This window comes from Lissotriton helveticus, chromosome 3_1, assembly GCF_964261635.1.
Source record: "Lissotriton helveticus chromosome 3_1, aLisHel1.1, whole genome shotgun sequence".
NCBI lineage: Eukaryota > Metazoa > Chordata > Amphibia > Caudata > Salamandridae > Lissotriton > Lissotriton helveticus.
Genome location: NC_136061.1, coordinates 149,948,750 through 149,967,558, shown reverse-complemented (window position 1 = coordinate 149,967,558; position 18,809 = coordinate 149,948,750). Strand labels below are relative to the sequence as shown.

The 18,809-nt window shown below is 44.4% G+C and overlaps 1 protein-coding gene across 1 annotated transcript in view; it reads left to right on the top strand.

Moving 5' to 3' along the window:
* LOC144822741 (uncharacterized) overlaps positions 1 to 18,809 on the top strand; it is a 2,085,503-nt gene that overhangs the window by 350,320 nt on the left and 1,716,374 nt on the right. The window contains exons 25-26 of the mRNA XM_078680596.1: positions 2,115 to 2,237; positions 7,404 to 7,616. Of these exons, the coding sequence (XP_078536722.1) occupies positions 2,115 to 2,237; positions 7,404 to 7,616 (336 nt within the window). The remainder of the gene's footprint in view (positions 1 to 2,114; positions 2,238 to 7,403; positions 7,617 to 18,809) is intronic.

Here is an 18,809-nt window from a genome sequence, read left to right as displayed (position 1 = left end):
GCCTGGAGGCAGCAGCATTAGCCGCTGCTACTTCCGGGTGGGAGCATTGCCTGCTCCCACTGCATGCAGGGAGCCGGGCTGGACCGTGGGGGCTGTGTGGCTCCCCCCGTGGCCCCCAAAAAGTATACGGTGGGTGCCCTGAGATGGCACCAGAGCACCCACCTTCAAGTTTGAAGGCCCTCGGAGATGGCTTCCCCAAGGTCAATTACGGTTCAGGGTGTGTGTGGGGTGGGGCTGTCCCCTCCCCTTTATTTAAAGGAGTGGCTCTGGGGGATAGGACCGCCAGGGCCTATTAACGCTGAGGGAGCGGGGCTGTTTAGCCACCTCCCTTTATTTTAAGTAGTGTCTCCGGTGGATAAGGCCCCCAGGGCCCAATAAGGCTCATGATGAGAACCCACGCAGCCCCCTCCCCTTTGAAAAGAGTCCTGGGGGATGAGGAACTCAGGACCTAATAAGTCTTGGAGAGAGGTGGCATGTGGCCCCCTCGGTCTTAATTAAAAAAAGGCCCTGGGGGATGGGGTCCCCAGGGACAGGCCCTGTGGCCAACCCCCTGTAGTGCACAGCTGGAGGTCGTGTGCAGTGTGGGATTGGCTGTCTTTGGGGGGGTTGACCAAAGGTCATGACCACAGACCAGGCCCTGTGGCAAGCCCCCAGTTGTGCACAACCAAAGGCCCTGGGCAGTTAGGGGTTGGCGGCCTTTACAGGGGTTGGCCACAGGGCCTTGTGGCCAACCCACCACTGCGCAGCTGTGCTGTGTGCAGTGAGCAGTTGGCTGCATGCCCATGAGGAGGGGACCCAGAGCCCGCCCCCCAGAACAAAGAAAAATAGCAAAAAATAGTGCGATCCCGCAGGACTCATGTTGGCCGGGCCGCATCTACTGTGTTTATGCCCTGGGAAGTAACTCCCTGGCTGTTTTCATAAAAGGGAGGGGGCTGTGTGGCCCCCCTTCCTGAACTTCAAAAGGCCTTAGAGAGCCCGCCACTGGGGCTGAAATGTTACAAATTGGGGAGGGGGGCCACACGGCCCCCCTTCCCCGAGCCATTTAAGGCCCTGGGGATCCCACCCCTGGGGCCGATTAATTTAAGAGGGGGCATTGAAGCAGCAGGGAAACAGATCAAAATATTGCTCCTGCCCGGACGGAGCAGCTTTCGTATCTGCTCCCTCCAGGTGGGAGTAAATCCGGCTCCTTGGCACGTGGGGTAGTATGGTGGGTGTCTTGGATGGGGTCCCCGGGTTCGATGACAGCTTGGGGAGGTGGGCCCCTTTTCCCCAAAAAAACACATGGCCTTGGGGAAAGGGGGACCCCAGGGCCTAAAGAGACTCAGGGAGGGGGCCACGCAGGGAGGGGGCCACGCAGCACCCTCCCCTTTTTTAGGTACATGTACGGTTGTGGGAGATTGAGTCCCCAGTACCTAAAGAGGCTCTGGGAGGGGGGGGGGCACGCAACCCCCCCTCCCATTTATTTTAAGAAATGGTCCTGGGGGGCAGGGTCCCTCGCGCTTAACAAGGCTGTTTGAGATGTCATCAGGGATGTCATAAGTAATGTCATAGAACATGTCATGAGTGTTGTAATATGTGAAGTTATCAGCAGGGGCGCTGGTGAATTTCTATGAGTTTTTAAGTACAAAACATTAATGGAGTCACTGATTCAACTAACTATAATGTTACTCTAACCTTTGTTTTTTTCTGTGAATTTGTAAGGGTTTCTGTTAATTAAAAACAGATTTATTTATCACACCTAACTATAATGTTACTTTAACCTTTGTTGTTTCAGTAAAAAAAAAAGAAATATATATATATATATATATATATATATATATCAACAACATGTGCAGAGTATAATGGACCATTTATTACCATTATTGGGTGTAGGGAGGGACCATGGTTACTCGAGGTGGAGAGTCGAACGGGTTGGCATGGGAGTCCCCTCCCTTCTTATAATGAACATTTGGGAAAACATGAGGCTGGTTAGACATCTAGATCTGTCTCTTGCCTAAAAAAACAGAACAGAAAGAGAATAATTGGTGATTTGTAAAAACTGAATTGGTAGAACTGTCAACTCTTTTAAAGCGGATCTGCTCCAATAAGTGTAAATGTCTTGATTACCTTGTTAGATGACACACACCCTGAGAAGTTTGGATTCTTTCTTGAAAAGAACAGAACCTCAAGTTGAGCGCATAACTGGGGAGGAAAGAGACACCGGATCCTTCATGAAAATGATGCGTCTTTTCAACGAGGTAAGAAGAAAATATTAAATCCTTAGCATTGTAAGTACAATGTCAAACAAGCATTGGCAAGGACAATACATTTTGTTCATAAGAATAGGGGCACAGACTTATTGCCTTTGCCAATGCTTGATTTACCCCCTCCCCCCCCACCCACATTGCTGCAGTGCAAGTGCATGAATGTGTGGTGGACATATTCGAATGATTTTTGTATTGAAGTAAAAGAAAAAAACTAAGATGGCCCCTACATATACGTTCCTCCAACCAGTGGTCATCTAAAAAAATAGAAAAAATAACGATTCTATGATGATTGCCACACCTGCACATTTGCGCGTGCAAACATCTTGTAATGGTTTGAAACTCACTCAAGGTGGTTGTCTAGTGATACATTGTCAGATGGTCCTCAGTGCATCGTAGTGGCAGTAGTGTTGAGGCTGTACAGTCACAAACTACAACATTTTTAAATGGTTTGGCGATTTGGAGCTGTTCTGACTCAGGGCCTGATTTATACTTTGGTGTATGGTCTACTCCATCACAATCGTGACAGACACCCCCCCATGACTATTAAAAATGCCAAAAGATAGAACGCAATTGTACTACAGCGAAAGGATATCCGCCACGTTTGTGAGGCAGGATCCCATCCATCAAAATGGAAATCAAGCCCTTACTCAGATTTCATCCCACCCTGTTTCTTACTACCCGCGCCCTCTGTGAAGTCCCTACTTATGGAAAGGCCTAATGGCACACCTCGACCACTCTTCCATCTACTCTGGGCAACTGACAGAAATCTCTGTGGGCTTTCCTTGCTTGTCTATGGTTGCAGAGGCGCCAAAGTCGCCAGGAGGCCTCACCTGCCGCAATAATGGCGTTTCTTATTTAAACTCAGTGCACCGAGTTCCTGTTTCACCTTGGGTGAAGGGCACCTGAGTTAAATGTATGGACTTTTGGGTCTGGCCATATACTCAACCTTTTCTACGAGCGCAAATGGTGCGATTCGCAAAAATTGGCCATTTGTGACCGCAAAAAGGGCTTCTGCGATGCATCAAACAGTCGGGCTCTCGCAATTTAAGAATTTACAATTTATTGGGAATGAATGGGAAGGCATTCCTTAATTGTGAGTCTCAATTTGCGAGTCGCAATTAAGGAATGTTTGGGAATCGCTAATTGTGTAGCGATGCTTACATGCATTTCCTTAATTGCGATTCCTTAATAATCGCAAAAAAAGGAATCGCAAAAGCCTATATTGATGCATGTGCCCTTTAGTCATTTTCAATCATCTCATTTTTCTTCTAGCCTTGCTACTTCTAAACCCCACTTGATAAAATTCCCTCTAATATTGTCAGTTCCCCCACTCTCACCTCCCTCTCCCCAACTTATCTTTGGTCCTCTTCCATGCCCACTGCTTAGCGAACAAAGCAACTTTCCTTCTCAATCTAGTTTTTTGTCACATCCTCTAATTCATATGTATTATCAAAACCTGGACCCTGCTACATAACACCACCGTTTGGCAACACTTTCTACACGTTTTTTGTCTTTTCTCCACATTCCTGCTGTTGAGGTGTGGGTGGATATACATCCATTTTCTTTCCACCCTTCCTTTATTCCTTTTGCCCCTTCTTCTTGGCCTTTCTTTCATTCCTTTGGGTTCAATCTTGCCTCGGTTAGTTGTCCCTATCAGATAACCTTTTTGGATATCTGAGCTTCCCCTTGTGCTCCACTGTTTCTGTGAGTATCTTCATTGCCTTTTCAGCACTATTCATGCTCATTGGATCTTAACCTACTTGATAAATGTAAACACTTCCTTTCTGCCAGCCATGCAAATTCAGCTTGTTGCCTACACTAGGCTCTCACCAGCCCTGCCCACTTTTTTCTCCCTCCCTCACAAGCGTGATGCCTCTATTGACCTTACTTTTTTGTCTCATCAGATTTGTCTCAAAAGTTTCCACCTTTCTCCACTTCCTGACCATCTGCTGCCCTCGGTCTCGTTAATATTGTGTTTATTCCTTCAGCTTCCATACCCTGAATGTGATCCTTCTCTGTGACACATTTATTTATTGCATATGTTAGCTCATCAACATTCGATCTCCTCAACCCTATTGGTGAGGCTAACAGTTTTTTCACATTTTTCTTTTATCATTTGTATGTCTCTGATCATCCATCTGGGTATTTCAAACTGTCTTGTTATGTTATGTGGTGGTACTTGTATAACGCAAACCAAGATGGGTACAAACAGCGCACTCAGCACGTGAAAGAGCACCGGAGTAAATATTGAGATAGTTTACAATGAAGTTGGCATAACTACATCTGGCTGTATGCACCTGGTGTATCCTCCTCCAATAAGACACCTGCTCACCATTCTTACCACCTTGACTATAATGATCCCCGTCAGACGTCTAAAGGTGTACTTTTGTAGTCTGAGTCTCAGCCCGGCATCACATCCTCACCTATTTGTTATTTTTCACACAACTACTGTATCCATGATGTCGCTACCAACCCTTTCCTTGTTGCAATTAATTTAGCTATTTGACCTCGAAAAGTGAGTCTCTGCTCTGCCTTTTCCTAATCTTCCAGCTCCTCATCTTTACCCGGGTTTGGTGGCTCAGTGGACTAAAGCAGCCACTGCAGTGGCCTGTGTTTGACCTCATAGTCACAGGTTCAAATCCCAGCGAGTCCACTCAGCCTTTCATCCATCTGAGGTCGATAAAATGAGTACCATTGAGTTGGGTAACAATAAACATCTGTTATTCAGCGCCAGGACACCTACGGGTAATGGTGCGCTTTACCAATACACCTGTTATGTTATGTACCAGCCCAGTTGCACTATCCTGACTTTTTCAGGTCCTGCTGAGCCTTCTGATTCTTTCTCCGCCAGCCCTTACTCCGAACTCACTGTTTCCCCTTAATGCTCTCACCATTGTCTCTCACTATTGACTGTTTTATTCAAACTCTTACTTCTATCTGGTTTATCACCTAGATCATTGAGAACACTGTTAATTTCCGTTTTTAAAATACATCCTTGGAGCTCCCATTCCTAAAAATGTCATTTCTGTTTTTTCAGGCTTGCATTTCATTTAAGTGCTTAATTTGTAAAAAAAGAAATAAAAATAGTGCCAGAGCTCTGTCAGGAGAGCACTGCAGCTTGACCACCCATTGCCCCTGCCATGCTGCCAGTAAAACTAACAACACCACTATCAACCATTGCACTCCTACAAGTGTGACAATTCTGACTATTTCAGGCCCTCTACGCTTTAAGAATGGTTTGGCGGCATGTAATAGTATGTTATAATATAAATTGAATTAATAATCAATTGTTGTTGTGGTTATCCGTAAATTGTCCAGACATCACCACCTTCTGGCAGACTGTCACAATGCCGGTGTTGACACATAAGTGCCGGTGCCCAGCACCCGAAAGCACCGGCTCAAATTAAGCACTATATGGATTGCCTACAAATGTACCCACGATCCGGTACCTCTGCACCCACTCTTTTGGGCCAGCCTTTATGTTCTGTATCATACCCTTTGCTTCACTTATCAAGTTCTTCCAGTGACCCCTACTTTTGCCACTCTTGCATTTCGTACTTATTCCTCAGTGCCCCTAAATGCGTGAATGCTTTCCTTTGGACTGTGCACGCGGCGAGTAATGGAGAAATATCTGCACTCTCTTGCTTTTGCAGTCGAGTTTCTTTTATAATGATTTGATTCATATTTTGCCCTTGTGGTTGTGAAAAAACTATGTTTCTTTATTGTTTACTGGCTTTCAATGAAACCACAATAAAATCATAGATTTAGAAGCTCAACAAGTGCCGCTTGGGTGACAGTTACCAATGTACAATAAAAGCAGTGCTCGCCAAAACATCAGTTTCGACTCGAGGGCCCTCTATTGGCTGTAATCTTACTGCTGAGTCCGTAATGAAGGGTTGTGCGTAGAGGCGACGCATGAAAACAACATACACATGGAAAGCCGATTTTAAGTGAGGGTATAAATAAATGGAAGGTATAGCTAAAGTATACGCTGGGCATTTTCTATCCCATTAAAATATTATTTGAGCGAAAATGATCGTAATTCATTGCTTAAAAGGAAACCCAACCATCATAGAAGGCAATTTTAGTTTTGCAGGAACATTTATTCTATAAAGAGACTAAATTGAATGGAGCATAAACTACAGTTTTGTTCTGGGATCCTGCTGATTCAGAATATTGTACTTTTAAGAAATTGTTCATTGCGTGATTGCTTATGCACCTATTGTTTGATTGGCACATAGTGAAGAGTTAGGCACCATCACCGGAATTTAAAAAAATAGTTAAAAAAACAAAAACTTTTGATGACATTACTGTTTTAGAATACATGTTGTTGGTTTTGCATAACTTAATTAAAACTTTCTTCAATTAATTTAATGTACTCTTGCAATAAAATCTGCGTGGTGCGGTCTGATGATTGAATATTTTGGATCTCTGGTTGAGTAAGCGCCTTTACCAGTTTTATGAGTGCTTTGATCACAGAACTGTTACATGACTTGCAAGATCCTTAAAAGTAAGGGAGTGATTGATCCCATATATAGTATGAAGGCTTTGCTCCTCTTGCCTCCAATTCTCCTAAGTATCTCCATGCCATGTGTGATAGTTTCCGCCAGTTTTGGCTTTTTAGTTAACAGCACTCCATAGTTCCATGGTGCAACATCACTGTCATATCTGATCACCTCTCAATGTGTTTTTTATTCGGGCCTTCATCGAACGTTGAGTCCTCCTTCAGTTTCATGATCTCTGCCTCTTTTCTCTGTATGCATGGGTGTATCTTTGTCAATGACATTCGGGGGTGTGAGTCTCAGATTTTCCCCACTCAGCTCTACTTTTAACTCCATCTTTGAGCCTTCTACATATAGCTGATTGAACAAGTGACGACAACTGTCTGTATAGTCACGGAAATCCTTGGTGACTTGCAATATGCTTATACTGTATGGCAGGGAATACTTTAGCTCATGTATTATAGAAGGGTAATGATGGTAATTTGTTGTTAGTGGTGAGAAGTTGCATCACAACTATATTTGTAAAAAGAAAATTAGGCATAGCTTTTTATATAGGAATTGTGTTACTTATTTATTGGAACGCTCCTTAACTAACAATAAATAAATAAAGATTAATGCCTTGCCAATCAATCTCTTACATATTGACTACGTCTAGGTGTCTGCAAAACAGGCGGAGATGGATGTACAATTTGTTGTGATGCAGAAAACAGTGACGCTTCTGGAAAAATACGAGATGAGGCTCCCGACTGTGAGTGAGATTCTCTACAAGGCCATGCCTGGCCGGTGGAGCAACATGAAGACCAAAGTGTCTCTGGCCAAACAACGCCTGGGTCCAAGGATACAGCAGGAGGCTGAGCGGGTCACAAAGGTAAGGAGGGCGGTGGGGACACCCATCAGGGATGCGCTGGTGAGAAGATTCCCGCTCCACCTTCTTATTAGAGTGTATACATTGAATTTATATATGCAAATGGTTCTGTGGAATGGGTCGTTTATGGACATTGGGATACACTTTCTGTCTGCCTTGTCAGATGAGTGATTGAGTGTCACAGTTTATGCATGATCATCTTATTAATCATGTGGGTGATAATTAAAAAAAATGTCAATCCATATATGGTAGACACGTGCTTACGACTTGGACAGTTGTGTCCTCTAGTGGAGAGTTAACAACAAAATACGTAGGTGAATGTTGAAAATGGCAGACATAACTTTAGGGGAATGTGTGCACTTAGAAATCAGCTTTTTTCTGCAGTTTTTTCTCCATGTGGAGCTATTTTTTCATGTCAATAATCCTTTCCCCTGTATACCATGAAACGATTACAAAATGTTCCCACTCTAAATTCTGACTCTACAGTTTTTTTTGGAAGAAAAGCCTTTGGAAATGTTTTCAAATGCTCACAAAGATACGACTTGGTCAGTGTTCAAAACATCCCCACTGACCTGACCTTGACCTGGGCCACCCCATGTCCCCACGTCTTCACTCAATTTATGACAAAGGAAAGTGTGGACACCACTTTGGAACTCTATAGTCTTTAATTTGATCTGGGCTTGTAAGTGTCTGCAAATGTTGCTTCTGTGATCCAGAGGCACTAATGTTCTTTTTGTGTGTCAAAGCTTGCTTTTCTCACATTATGAGGTGTGCAAAGTCTGGTGGTGCTAATTAGCGGTGACTATCTTGCTTCACTCTATTTTGTGCCAAGGCACATTAAAAACAGGGCCACTGGAATTGTGCGATTTTGCGGTTGCTGCGCTTTCTGCTTAAGTAAGTAACTGTTGCATAAACTGCAGATTTTAAGAAAAAAACATCTGTAGCTCAAACGGATCAAAAGTTTCTAAAAATCACATGTTGCTATGCACTGGAAGGCCCTTCACAAAGGTCGACTGGTCATATTTCTGTTGCGTATTGTTGTAATTGGGTGTTAAACTGTCAATGGCAATATTATGGTTGTAGTTAATCAAAACCATAACAATTTGGAGCCATACAATACAGTGTTGAAATGTCCTTCCATGCTAAAATTGTTAAAATTAATAACCTTATTTAACTATCACATTAAAATTGGTGTTAAGAGGCCTGGGTCCACTACAAAATGAGGGGAGAAGATACAAATTACGTTTTGAGGGCCTCGAGCTAAAAGTGCATAGACAGGAGCAAATGATAAAGTGGATAGTATAATGTTAAAAAGTGCATGGTGCGAAAGATTGGGTTGTTCAGAAGAAAGAGAACAGAGCGGCTAAGTCTGAGGAACACTAGTTAGTAGCTGTGCCAGACCTTTTATCGCTGAGTAGACCTTTCATCTCACTGCTCCCACCATGATCAAAGGGGGCCCCGGAAACTAAGGTGCATAAGTGGCAAGAGCAGAGGAACCAAAAGCTTCATATAGCGCAACGGATGATTTGCTCGAAGGTTGCCACCTTAGTGTGGCCACCAAAAACTGCGGGACGGTAGGGTCTAAAGAGCCTTTGTAGATCCACCATCGATCGGTGAGATAAACTGCTTGGTGCAGTGCAGATAGATGTTACCCTTGAACGCTGACACCTAAGCATGACAACAGAAAAGCAGCAGGAGTGCAAGGTTCAAAGGGTGCAAAACACCCCGCTAATAAAGGAGGTGTTGAGGAATGCAAAGGAAACAAGGTGAAAATAGGTGGTTAATGCCAAACATAACAATGTCATGCCAGACCGATTACTCTTAGATGGAGCGCGGAGGGGTGGAGGAGACCAACAATACGATGAAGTGAAGTTTTACACGGCTCACTACTCAAATAGTAGACATACTGATGCTTCCCCTCTTACGCCTACATTCCACAGTTAGACCGAGGGACTCTTGGCCACACCATGGTCACGATTGAAGGTATCTCCTGTGGGAGAGGAGTTGACCTAACTGCTAGGGCGGTGACCTCGAATCTGGGGAACCGGATTCGAGTCTCGGCAATGACGTTGAACATCCTGTGATTATGGGCAAATCACGTAATCTCCTCGTGCCTAACAAAAAAACAAAAAAAATGAATGTTTTCTCATGTAACGCAACTGGTACTATGTAAAGTGCTTTGATACCCGATTCGGGTCAAGTACGCGCTATATAAAACTCTGTAAAATAAAAAAAAATATCTGCAGATAGTAGCCAGTTATCTGCTTTTGAGTAGAGGTAATATGATGGCACTAGGAAGATTGGGGTCGAAGCCAAGCCCTGAGTTCCTTAACAAATTTCCTGCACCTCCATAAGGCTCTTACATTAGTTTGGATGAAACATTACGATGAGGTCGATAGATTGGTTCAGGAGATGTTAAACTGGGTGTTATACTTATAAGGTAATGCCTACCACCTCGGCTTCCACCTCCGCTACCACCTGTTCTCCCTCGTTCGCTCAACCCACCCAGCTCACTCAGCTCGCTCAGTCTCAGTCTACCCCGTCCACCCTAGCTACTATAGCGGTAAATGGTATGGGGGTACTATTACAAGGAGGCCCGACCATGACTCCCGTGAGCTCTGTTAAAGAAGGGTGTGCAGACAAGCCCCCAGCTCCGGTGGAGGCAGTGGTTGTGGTGCATTGAGGCATTAACCTGTCAAACAGGTATTCAGCGCTCGGGGGGGATGGATCAGGAAACACCCTAGTGGACCCCATAGAAACAATAAAAAGTCCCGACTCTTCGAATGTAGCACAATTAGAACAAGTACATCACTCCGCCTCGTCCGACAAAGGCGCATAGAACATCACAGACAAATCAGATGCAATCTCACGCACATTGGTCGACATATTACTAGCCATGAAGGATGAGATCACCAGCAGGTTTACGGTATCTGAAATAAATCAAGCGGAAATGACTAACAGATTCTTAATCTCTGAGGCTAACCAAGCAGCAATTCAGGCATCCTGTGAAGTGCTGGCCAAGAGACTGGATGAAGTCACCCTCAGAACCGAGGCAATTGAGTCAGAAATCCCTAAGATCAAGGAATCCATGCGTACCACCGAAACGGAGGTCACCAAGCTGTCTGTTCAGAATAAAGAATTAAAAGAGGACATTGAGCGTTTGGAAAATTACTCACGCCGGAACAACTTGAGACTCCTGAATGTGCCTGAAGCCCTGGAGGGGGCGACATCGAGGGCTTTGTAATTTCTTTATTGAAGGGAACAGTGTTAAAGGATTCACCAGAGGTAGATCTGCTGCATGATATTCAGAGGGTGCATCGGGATCCCTTTAGAAGAAACCTTGCAAAGCAGAAACCCAGGAAGATCCTGGTGAACTTTTTAACATATTCTGTGAAAGAGCAGATTTTGTCTTCCGCTCTGAAAGAAGGCTCCATACACTTTAACAGCTCCAACCCTTTTACCTTCCAAATAAGATCCGACATATCTCACATAATTGCAACGAGACAGTGGGATTTGGGAAAAAGGCTGGAGGAGCGGAACAGTATAGAGGCCAAGGCTCAGCTGAAATTCCCGGCATTGCTACGGGTGATGTGGAATAACCACATGCACCAAATCAGAACTGGGGAAGAGGCGGATGCTCTTATTGCAAAGATCAGAGACGGGCAAGGAGGGAAGTAGACTTAGTGGGTCCTTCTACATTTATGATATGTAATTAGCCGGAATTTAGTTAAAATTGAAAATGTTATCGCTATTCCATAGGGGGGAGATGGCTAAATAGGCCTTTGCCTATTAGAAGGGAGGGTTCCTCAAGGGTTGGGGGGGCACGGGGTCATGGGGAGGTGGGAAGGGGGAGGCAGGGGGGCACAAGGGTGGGGAGCAGTGGGGAAAAAAAGGAAAAACATTTCGACCTCATCTTAACCTTATGTACGGACATCTATGCCACTAAGGGGTGTTTACCTTTCCAGATAGAACAAGGGGATGACGAGGGGCCCGGGACTGGGGGATAGAAAGACCATCTTCACCTCCTGGAATGTTAACGGGTTAAGGTGTCCTCGGAGCAGAGATTTATTTTTAAACATCTAGAACTCTCAACCGCTCAAGTCTGTATGCTACAAGAGACACATTTGAGCCATGAAGAAAGTAGCGTAATCTTTTCCAAGGTCCCCTGGGTTAAAAGCTTCTGTGCCTCATATCAGACATCTCAAAGCAGAGGGGTAGCAATTTTAATTAAACAAGGAGCTCCTTGTATCATAAAAAAAACACAATCAGATCCCTTGGGAAGGTGGCTGGTAGCACAATTGGCATTTGAAAACGTAGCCTTAACATGCGCATCCTTCTATGGCCCTAACATTGATGACCCGGCTTATATATATAAACTACAGTCGGCATTAATACTGGAATCTCCACCCTACGTCATCGGAGGGGATTTCAATGTCCTGTTGGACCCGTTGAAAGATACATCCAACTTAAGTCACTATGTTGGAGCAGTAAAGATACGCCGAGCACTACTTAACATGATACATGATATGGATTTGATCGACGTATGGAGGGCTCAAAAAGGTGACAAACAAGGGTTTACATTCTAAGCATGGTCATTCTTCCATAATTGACTATGCCTTTTCGGATAGAATGTCTAGAGATAGCCTACGGGAGATATCAGTTCTTCCGAGTCACCTTTGTGATCATGCACCTCTGCAGTTCATATATCAGAGTAAAGAGGTACAGCGGCAGCCAGTGAGATGGACCCTCAATAGGGCCAAGCTTTTAGACTCTGAAGTTGTTGAGGCAGTACAAGCTTCCTCTCTGGAATTTTTCTGTATGAATATGCGTTCCACAACTCTAGATGTTGTTTGGCACGCATATAAGGCCTGGTTAACGGGGAAACTACATGGAATAATCTCTTTTAATGTAATCTCTTTTATTGAGCGTTTGGAAAATTACTAACGCCGGAACAACTTGAGAATCCTGAATGTGCCTGAAGCCCTGGAGGGGGGCGACATCAAGGGCTTTGTAATTTCTTTATTGAAGGGAACAGTGTTAAAGAATTCACCAGAGGTAGATCTGCTGCATGATATTCAGAGGGTGCATCAGGATCCCTTTAGAAGAAACCTCGCAAAGCAGAAACTCAGGAAGATCCTGGTGAACTTTTTAACATATTCTGTGAAAGAGCAGATTTTGTCTTCCGCTCTGAAAGAAGTCTCCATACACTTTAACAGCTCCAACCCTTTTACCTTCCAAATAAGATCCGACATATCACACATAACTGCAACGAGACAGTGGGAGTTGGGGAAAAGGCTGGAGGAGCTGAACAGTATAGGGGCCAAGGCTCAGCTGAAATTCCCCGCATCGCTACGGGTGATGTGGAATGACCACATGCACCAAATCAGAACTGGGGAAGAGGCGGATGCTCTTATTGCAAAGATCAGAGACGGGCAAGGAGGGAAGTAGACTTAGTGGGTCCTTCTACATTTATGATTTGTAATTAGCAGGAATTTAGTTAAAATTGAAAATGTTATCGCTGTTCCATAGGGGGGAGAGGGCTAAATAGGCCTTTGCCTATTAGAAGGGAGGGTTCCTCGAGGGTTGGGGGTCACGGGATCATGGGGAGGTGGGAAGGGGGAGGCAGGGGGGCACGAGGGTGGGGAGCAGTGGGGAAAAAGAGGAAAAAAATTTCGACCTCATCTTAACCTTATGTACGGACATCTATGCCACAAAGGGGTGTTTACCTTTCCAGATAGAACAAGGGGATGACGAGGGGCCCGGGACTAGGGGATAGAAAGACCATCTTCACCTCCTGGAATGTTAACGGGTTAAGGCAGAGGTCTTCAAACTTTTGTAGGTTGAGCCCCCCCAGCTGATTTTTTTTAGATGTTGGGCCCCCCCACCACCTGACAGAAATTTCTGGACTCAACCGCCACGCGCACATTCCGGGCATATTCAGCGAATAACATTCAATACAATAAGAGTGCTTAGTAAACTGCAGGTTTGTGAGTAGGTGGGTGTGGTGAAACGACAGAGGCTTATTACACAGCTCAATACACCACTTTCCAAGATAAAATTGGGGGCGCATGTTAGTGCAGAGTGGGACGAATTAATGTATGGTTAGTGGTGGGCTTACTGGAGTGAGATTGCAGATTGAACAGTGAGGGGGACAGGTGAGTGAAGTGTCATGAGTGTAGGTTGAGTAGTGTGCTTGTGTGACTGCAGGCTGACGTACAGGGTGAAAAGCGCAAGTGCATTGTGAGTGCAGAGTGATCACTGTGAGTGGAGGGTAAGTGGGTGAATGGCGTGAGTGCATCGGGGTCAGTGTGAGTGCTGGATGAGAGTGAAAGTGAAGGGCGAGAATGAGGAGTGAGTGGTCTGAATGCAGGGTGCATTCCCAGACACTTGAAGTAACTCAGCATATTATTGACGGCAGCGTAGGGTTTCAAATGTGTTTAACTATCGATATTATGGCAGTAATCAGGAATCAGGGTGGAGGAAATAAATAATGTGCTGATCCCTTAACAAACTTCCAGTCTTATGATTACGGTTGCCAGCTCATAATTTTGATGTCACAGATGGTATACAAATAAGCAGTCATCTAAAGCTGTATTTTCAGAACTTGTATGTGCATACTTTGAACAGCAAATATAAATAGAAAGAACTTTTAATTGATTTCTAGAGCTGCATGAATGATCAATGACTGATAATAAAAGGGAACAAAGATAGAAAAGGCACATTACAAATGAATCAACAAAAAGAAGGGGGACCGGGAGCTCGTTAACATTACAAATGAATACATACTTCTTATTTATAATCATATTTAGCAATCTGTTTAAACACATGCCTGGCTGGCATTTTGCGCGCCTGCCTGTGTAATTTTAAAATAAACTTTCAGGGACGTTTTAAGGATTTTGGGGCCTGTGGGCCAAATGTATTTTGGGGGCCCCTGTTCGGACCAGCTTTGATTTCATGATCTAGTCTCAGCTCTTTCATGCCTTCTTTGGTCAAATACTAAATGTGTGTACATCGGATATTCAGGGACAGTGATGTGTGTTTTCAGTATGTAACACAACAGCAGTTCACTAATATTACTGTAAATAATGTGTCACCACCTCTATTTCTCATATGTGAGGTCATGTATTGATCTAAAATAAACTTTTTATATGGAAGTCGCATGACGCATAAACACATTTTGTCTGCAAAATGTATGTAATAGACTTTAACACATTAAAAATGAATGATTGAAAAACTATATTTACAACATTGTGTTTAAAAAGGATTCAAGGTCATGAGGTCAAGACTCTGTAGAATAGAGCTGCCTCTTTCAGTCCCCCCACCCAACCCCTTTATTTATTTATTTATTTATGCGTTTTTATATAGCGCAGACTTTACCCGAAGGGGTCAGAGCGCTTCACAATAGGAACAGAACTGATACATGAGAACATTACAAGTGAACAAATTACAAAAGCAAACGCTAAATTACATGAGGCAAAAGTGCCAATCATGAGCAAACAAATACAAGAGGTAGCAAACGGTGCATTATGTCCCTGGAAACTTTGTCTCCGTTCTGGGAAGAGCTAACTCTCCCAGGAGGGGGTTAATTCACAGAGCTGACATGCTTCAGGTGCAGTGGGAGGCGAGGGTTCTCCTCTGCTAAAACCAAAAGCGTGTCCCACTGCAGCTGAAGCTGTCAGCTCTGTGATTAACCCCCTCCTGGGGGAGTAAACATAACAAAAGAACGGGCACCTCCTGCCCCATGGATCTCCCCTCCCTCCCCCTTCCACATACTTCAAGAAGACTTGCACGGGCAGACGGACGATTACAGGGCACAAAGGTCAGATTGAAGTGGAGTGGCGCCTCCCCTGGGAAGGTGTCGCGCCCCCCCAGGGGGGCGCGCCCCACAGATTGAAGAACACTGGGTTAAGGTGTCCTCGGAGGCAGAGATTTATTTTTAAACATCTAGAACTCTCAACCGCTCAAGTCTGTATGCTACAAGAGACACATTTGAGCCATGAAGAAAGTAGCGTAATCTTCTCCAAGGTCCCCTGAGTTAAAAGCTTCTGTGCCTCATATCAGACATCTCAAACAGAGGGGTAGCAATTTTAATTAAACAAGGAGCTCCTTGTATCATTAAAAAAACACAATCCGATCCCTCGGGAAGGTGGCTGGTAGTACAATTGGCATTTGAAAACGTAGCCTTAACATGCGCATCCTTCTATGGCCCTAACACTGATGACCCGGCTTATATATATAAACTACAGTCGGCATTAATACTGGAATCTCCACCCTACGTCATCGGATGGGATTTCAATGTCCTGTTGGACCCGTTGAAAGATAGATCCAACTTAAGTCACTATGTTGGAGCAGTAAAGATACGTCGAGCACTACTTAACATGATACATGATATGAATTTGATCGACGTATGGAGGGCTCAAAAAGGTGACAAACAAGGGTTTACATTCTAAGCATGGTCATTCTTCAAGAATTGACTATGTCTTTTCGGATAGAATGTCTAGAGATAGCCTACGGGAGATATCAGTTCTTACGAGTCACCTTTCTGATCATGCACCTCTGCAGTTTATATATCAGAGTAAAGAGGTACAGCGGCAGCCAGTGAGATGGTCCCTCAATAGAGCCAAGCTTTTAGACTCTGAAGTTGTTGAGGCAGTACAAGCTTCCTCTCTGGAATTTTTCTCTATGAATATGGGTTCCACAACTCTAGATGCTGTTTGGGACGCATATAAGGCCTGGTTAAGGGAGAAACTACATGGAATAATCTCTTTTAAGAACAAGGTTGAAGTAAAGGCATTGAAGGACATTGAGGGAAAGATAAATAATCTGGAGGAAGAGAAAAATGGACTTAGCAACAGTGACTCGGAACGACTAACACAAATCTTGAAGGATTTGGACGAGGCAAGATTAGAGTACAGAGGGAAACTAGAAGCTAAGCGCAGAGCGCAGTGGAACTCCAGAAGGATGCAGAATTTCGAATATGGGGAGAAGGCAGGTGTCCTTTTAGCGTGGAAAGCGAGAACTGACCATGCTAGAAATTACATAAAAGAATTAACTATCAATGCTACCGGGGAAACCTCAAGTAAGATCGAAGATATGCAGTTCTGTCTCCTCTCCATCTTTTCGGAACTATATAAAGAGGATATGGCACCCCTACCGAGTACTATTCAGTCATTCCTGAGGAATAAGCATCTTCCCTCGCTCTCGGAAGAAAGCAAGAACAAATTAGACGCTCCCTTTTCTGTAGAGGAGATAGTCGACCAGATTAAAAAGTCTAAGAATAAAAAAGCTGCAGGCCCAGACTCACTTCCAAGCGAGATCTATAAACTCCTCAACGTGGAGATGATAAATGTAATGGGGGTCACCTTTAATTCAGTCTATAGCTTAACTGGAAAGGTTCCCGAGACCCGGAAGGAGGCAATTATTGTCCTGATTTTAAAACCTGGGAAAGACCCTAAAAAGGCGGACTCCTATCGACCAATCTGCCTGCTGAATGCCGATTATAAGATCTTTATGGGCATTCTGGCAGGGAGATTGGCAAAACTGATCCCGAAGTTAATCCATCCAGATCAGAAAGGGTTTGTTGTAGGGAGACACATGCAGGAGCAAACACAGCTCTTAATAGGCAACATAGACCTTGCCATTCAGAGGACTGAACCCTTGGCCATAGTCGCTTTGGACGCAGCCAAGGCTTTAGACAGAGTCTGTTGGGTGTATCTCTGGGAGGTCTTGAAGGCAATAGGGTTCGGTCCCGTCTTTATTCAAACCCTGCAGAACTGCTACCATGGTGCCTACGCACGAATCCTGTTAAACGGGACACTTACATCGAGTTTTAACATCCAGAGAGGAACCAGGCAGGGCTGTCCGATCTCGCCTCTTTTATTTAATATATACATGGAACCATTGGCACAGGCTTTGAGATTGGACAATCTAATTTACCCTTTTAGATCCCAACAATACAGTTCCAAAATCGCCCTTTACGCCGATGACCTAATATTGTATACGAGTGACCCCGAGGCAACGATTCCGAGGGTAGAAGAGCTTAAGTGTGAATTTGGGGCCTTATCTGGATATTTAGTTAACAAAACCAAGACAGAGGTGATGTGCTGGAACCTGGAGTGGTCGGGAAGAATCAGTGCAGAGTTGAGATATCTGGGGATATATATAGTCAAGGACTTGGAGAAGATACCTGAGCTTAACCTTAACAGGGTTATTAAGGAAATAGATGGCCTCTTTAGCAGATGGAGGAACCTCCCCTTGACTATTTATGGAAAAACTAATTTGGTGAAGATGGTCATTCTGCCCAAGTTGTCCTACTTATTCTCCTCTATACCATTAACATTCACGAAAAAAGCTGAAACAGGGCACAGAGTAAAATTGTGAGCTTTGTGTGGGGGGAAAAAGGGGTCCGGCTGGCGTGGAAAAAGATCAGACGCAGACTGAAGAAAGGCGGGCTAGCCCTTCCTGATGTCAGGCTATATGCAGCAGCATTCCAGTTGAAAAGCATACGGATGCTACTTGTTAAACCTGAGGAGTCAGAGTGGGGCATGCTGCTTGGTGAAATGGCAAGAGCGGAGGGTGGAGGAGAAGGTGAGGCTTTTCTATATAAGTTTGGATCTCCAAAATTCTTCAAGCGAGTGCGCCTGAAGGTTTTGAGGGCGGCCCTGGAGTTATGGTACTCGCTCAGATGTAGTTGGGGCATAGGATACTATTCGGATAGTGCCCCTGTCTGGGATTCACGAGGAACACCGGGCTGCCTCAAAGATTGCCTCGCACTGCCCATGAGACGGGCATGCATCATCAAATGGGCCGAGCTCGCAGACTCTGGAGGGATTTACCCATGGGAATACTTAAGAGCAAAGATTGGGCCAGGCTTCTCAAGATTTAAATATTTACAGTTAGTCTCATGGCACGATGCAGAAAAAGGGGAGGTCAGTGGGAATGGAGAGATCGAAGAGTTGTGGCAATCTACCCTCCCAATTAAGAAAGAAACCTCAGTATGGTATAACAACTTGTTGGAAGCTGAGGACCACGTGGTCCCCCCTTTGGCTGCAGTATGGTCCGAAACCCCTCTTGGGCCTTCAATAGAGTCTTTATATGAGCCTTCTTTAAAGGTTTTGTATAAATATGTCAAACCTGCTTGTTTAAAAAAAACACACTTCTTCGTTATTAATAGACTCTATTACACCCCTGCTAGGA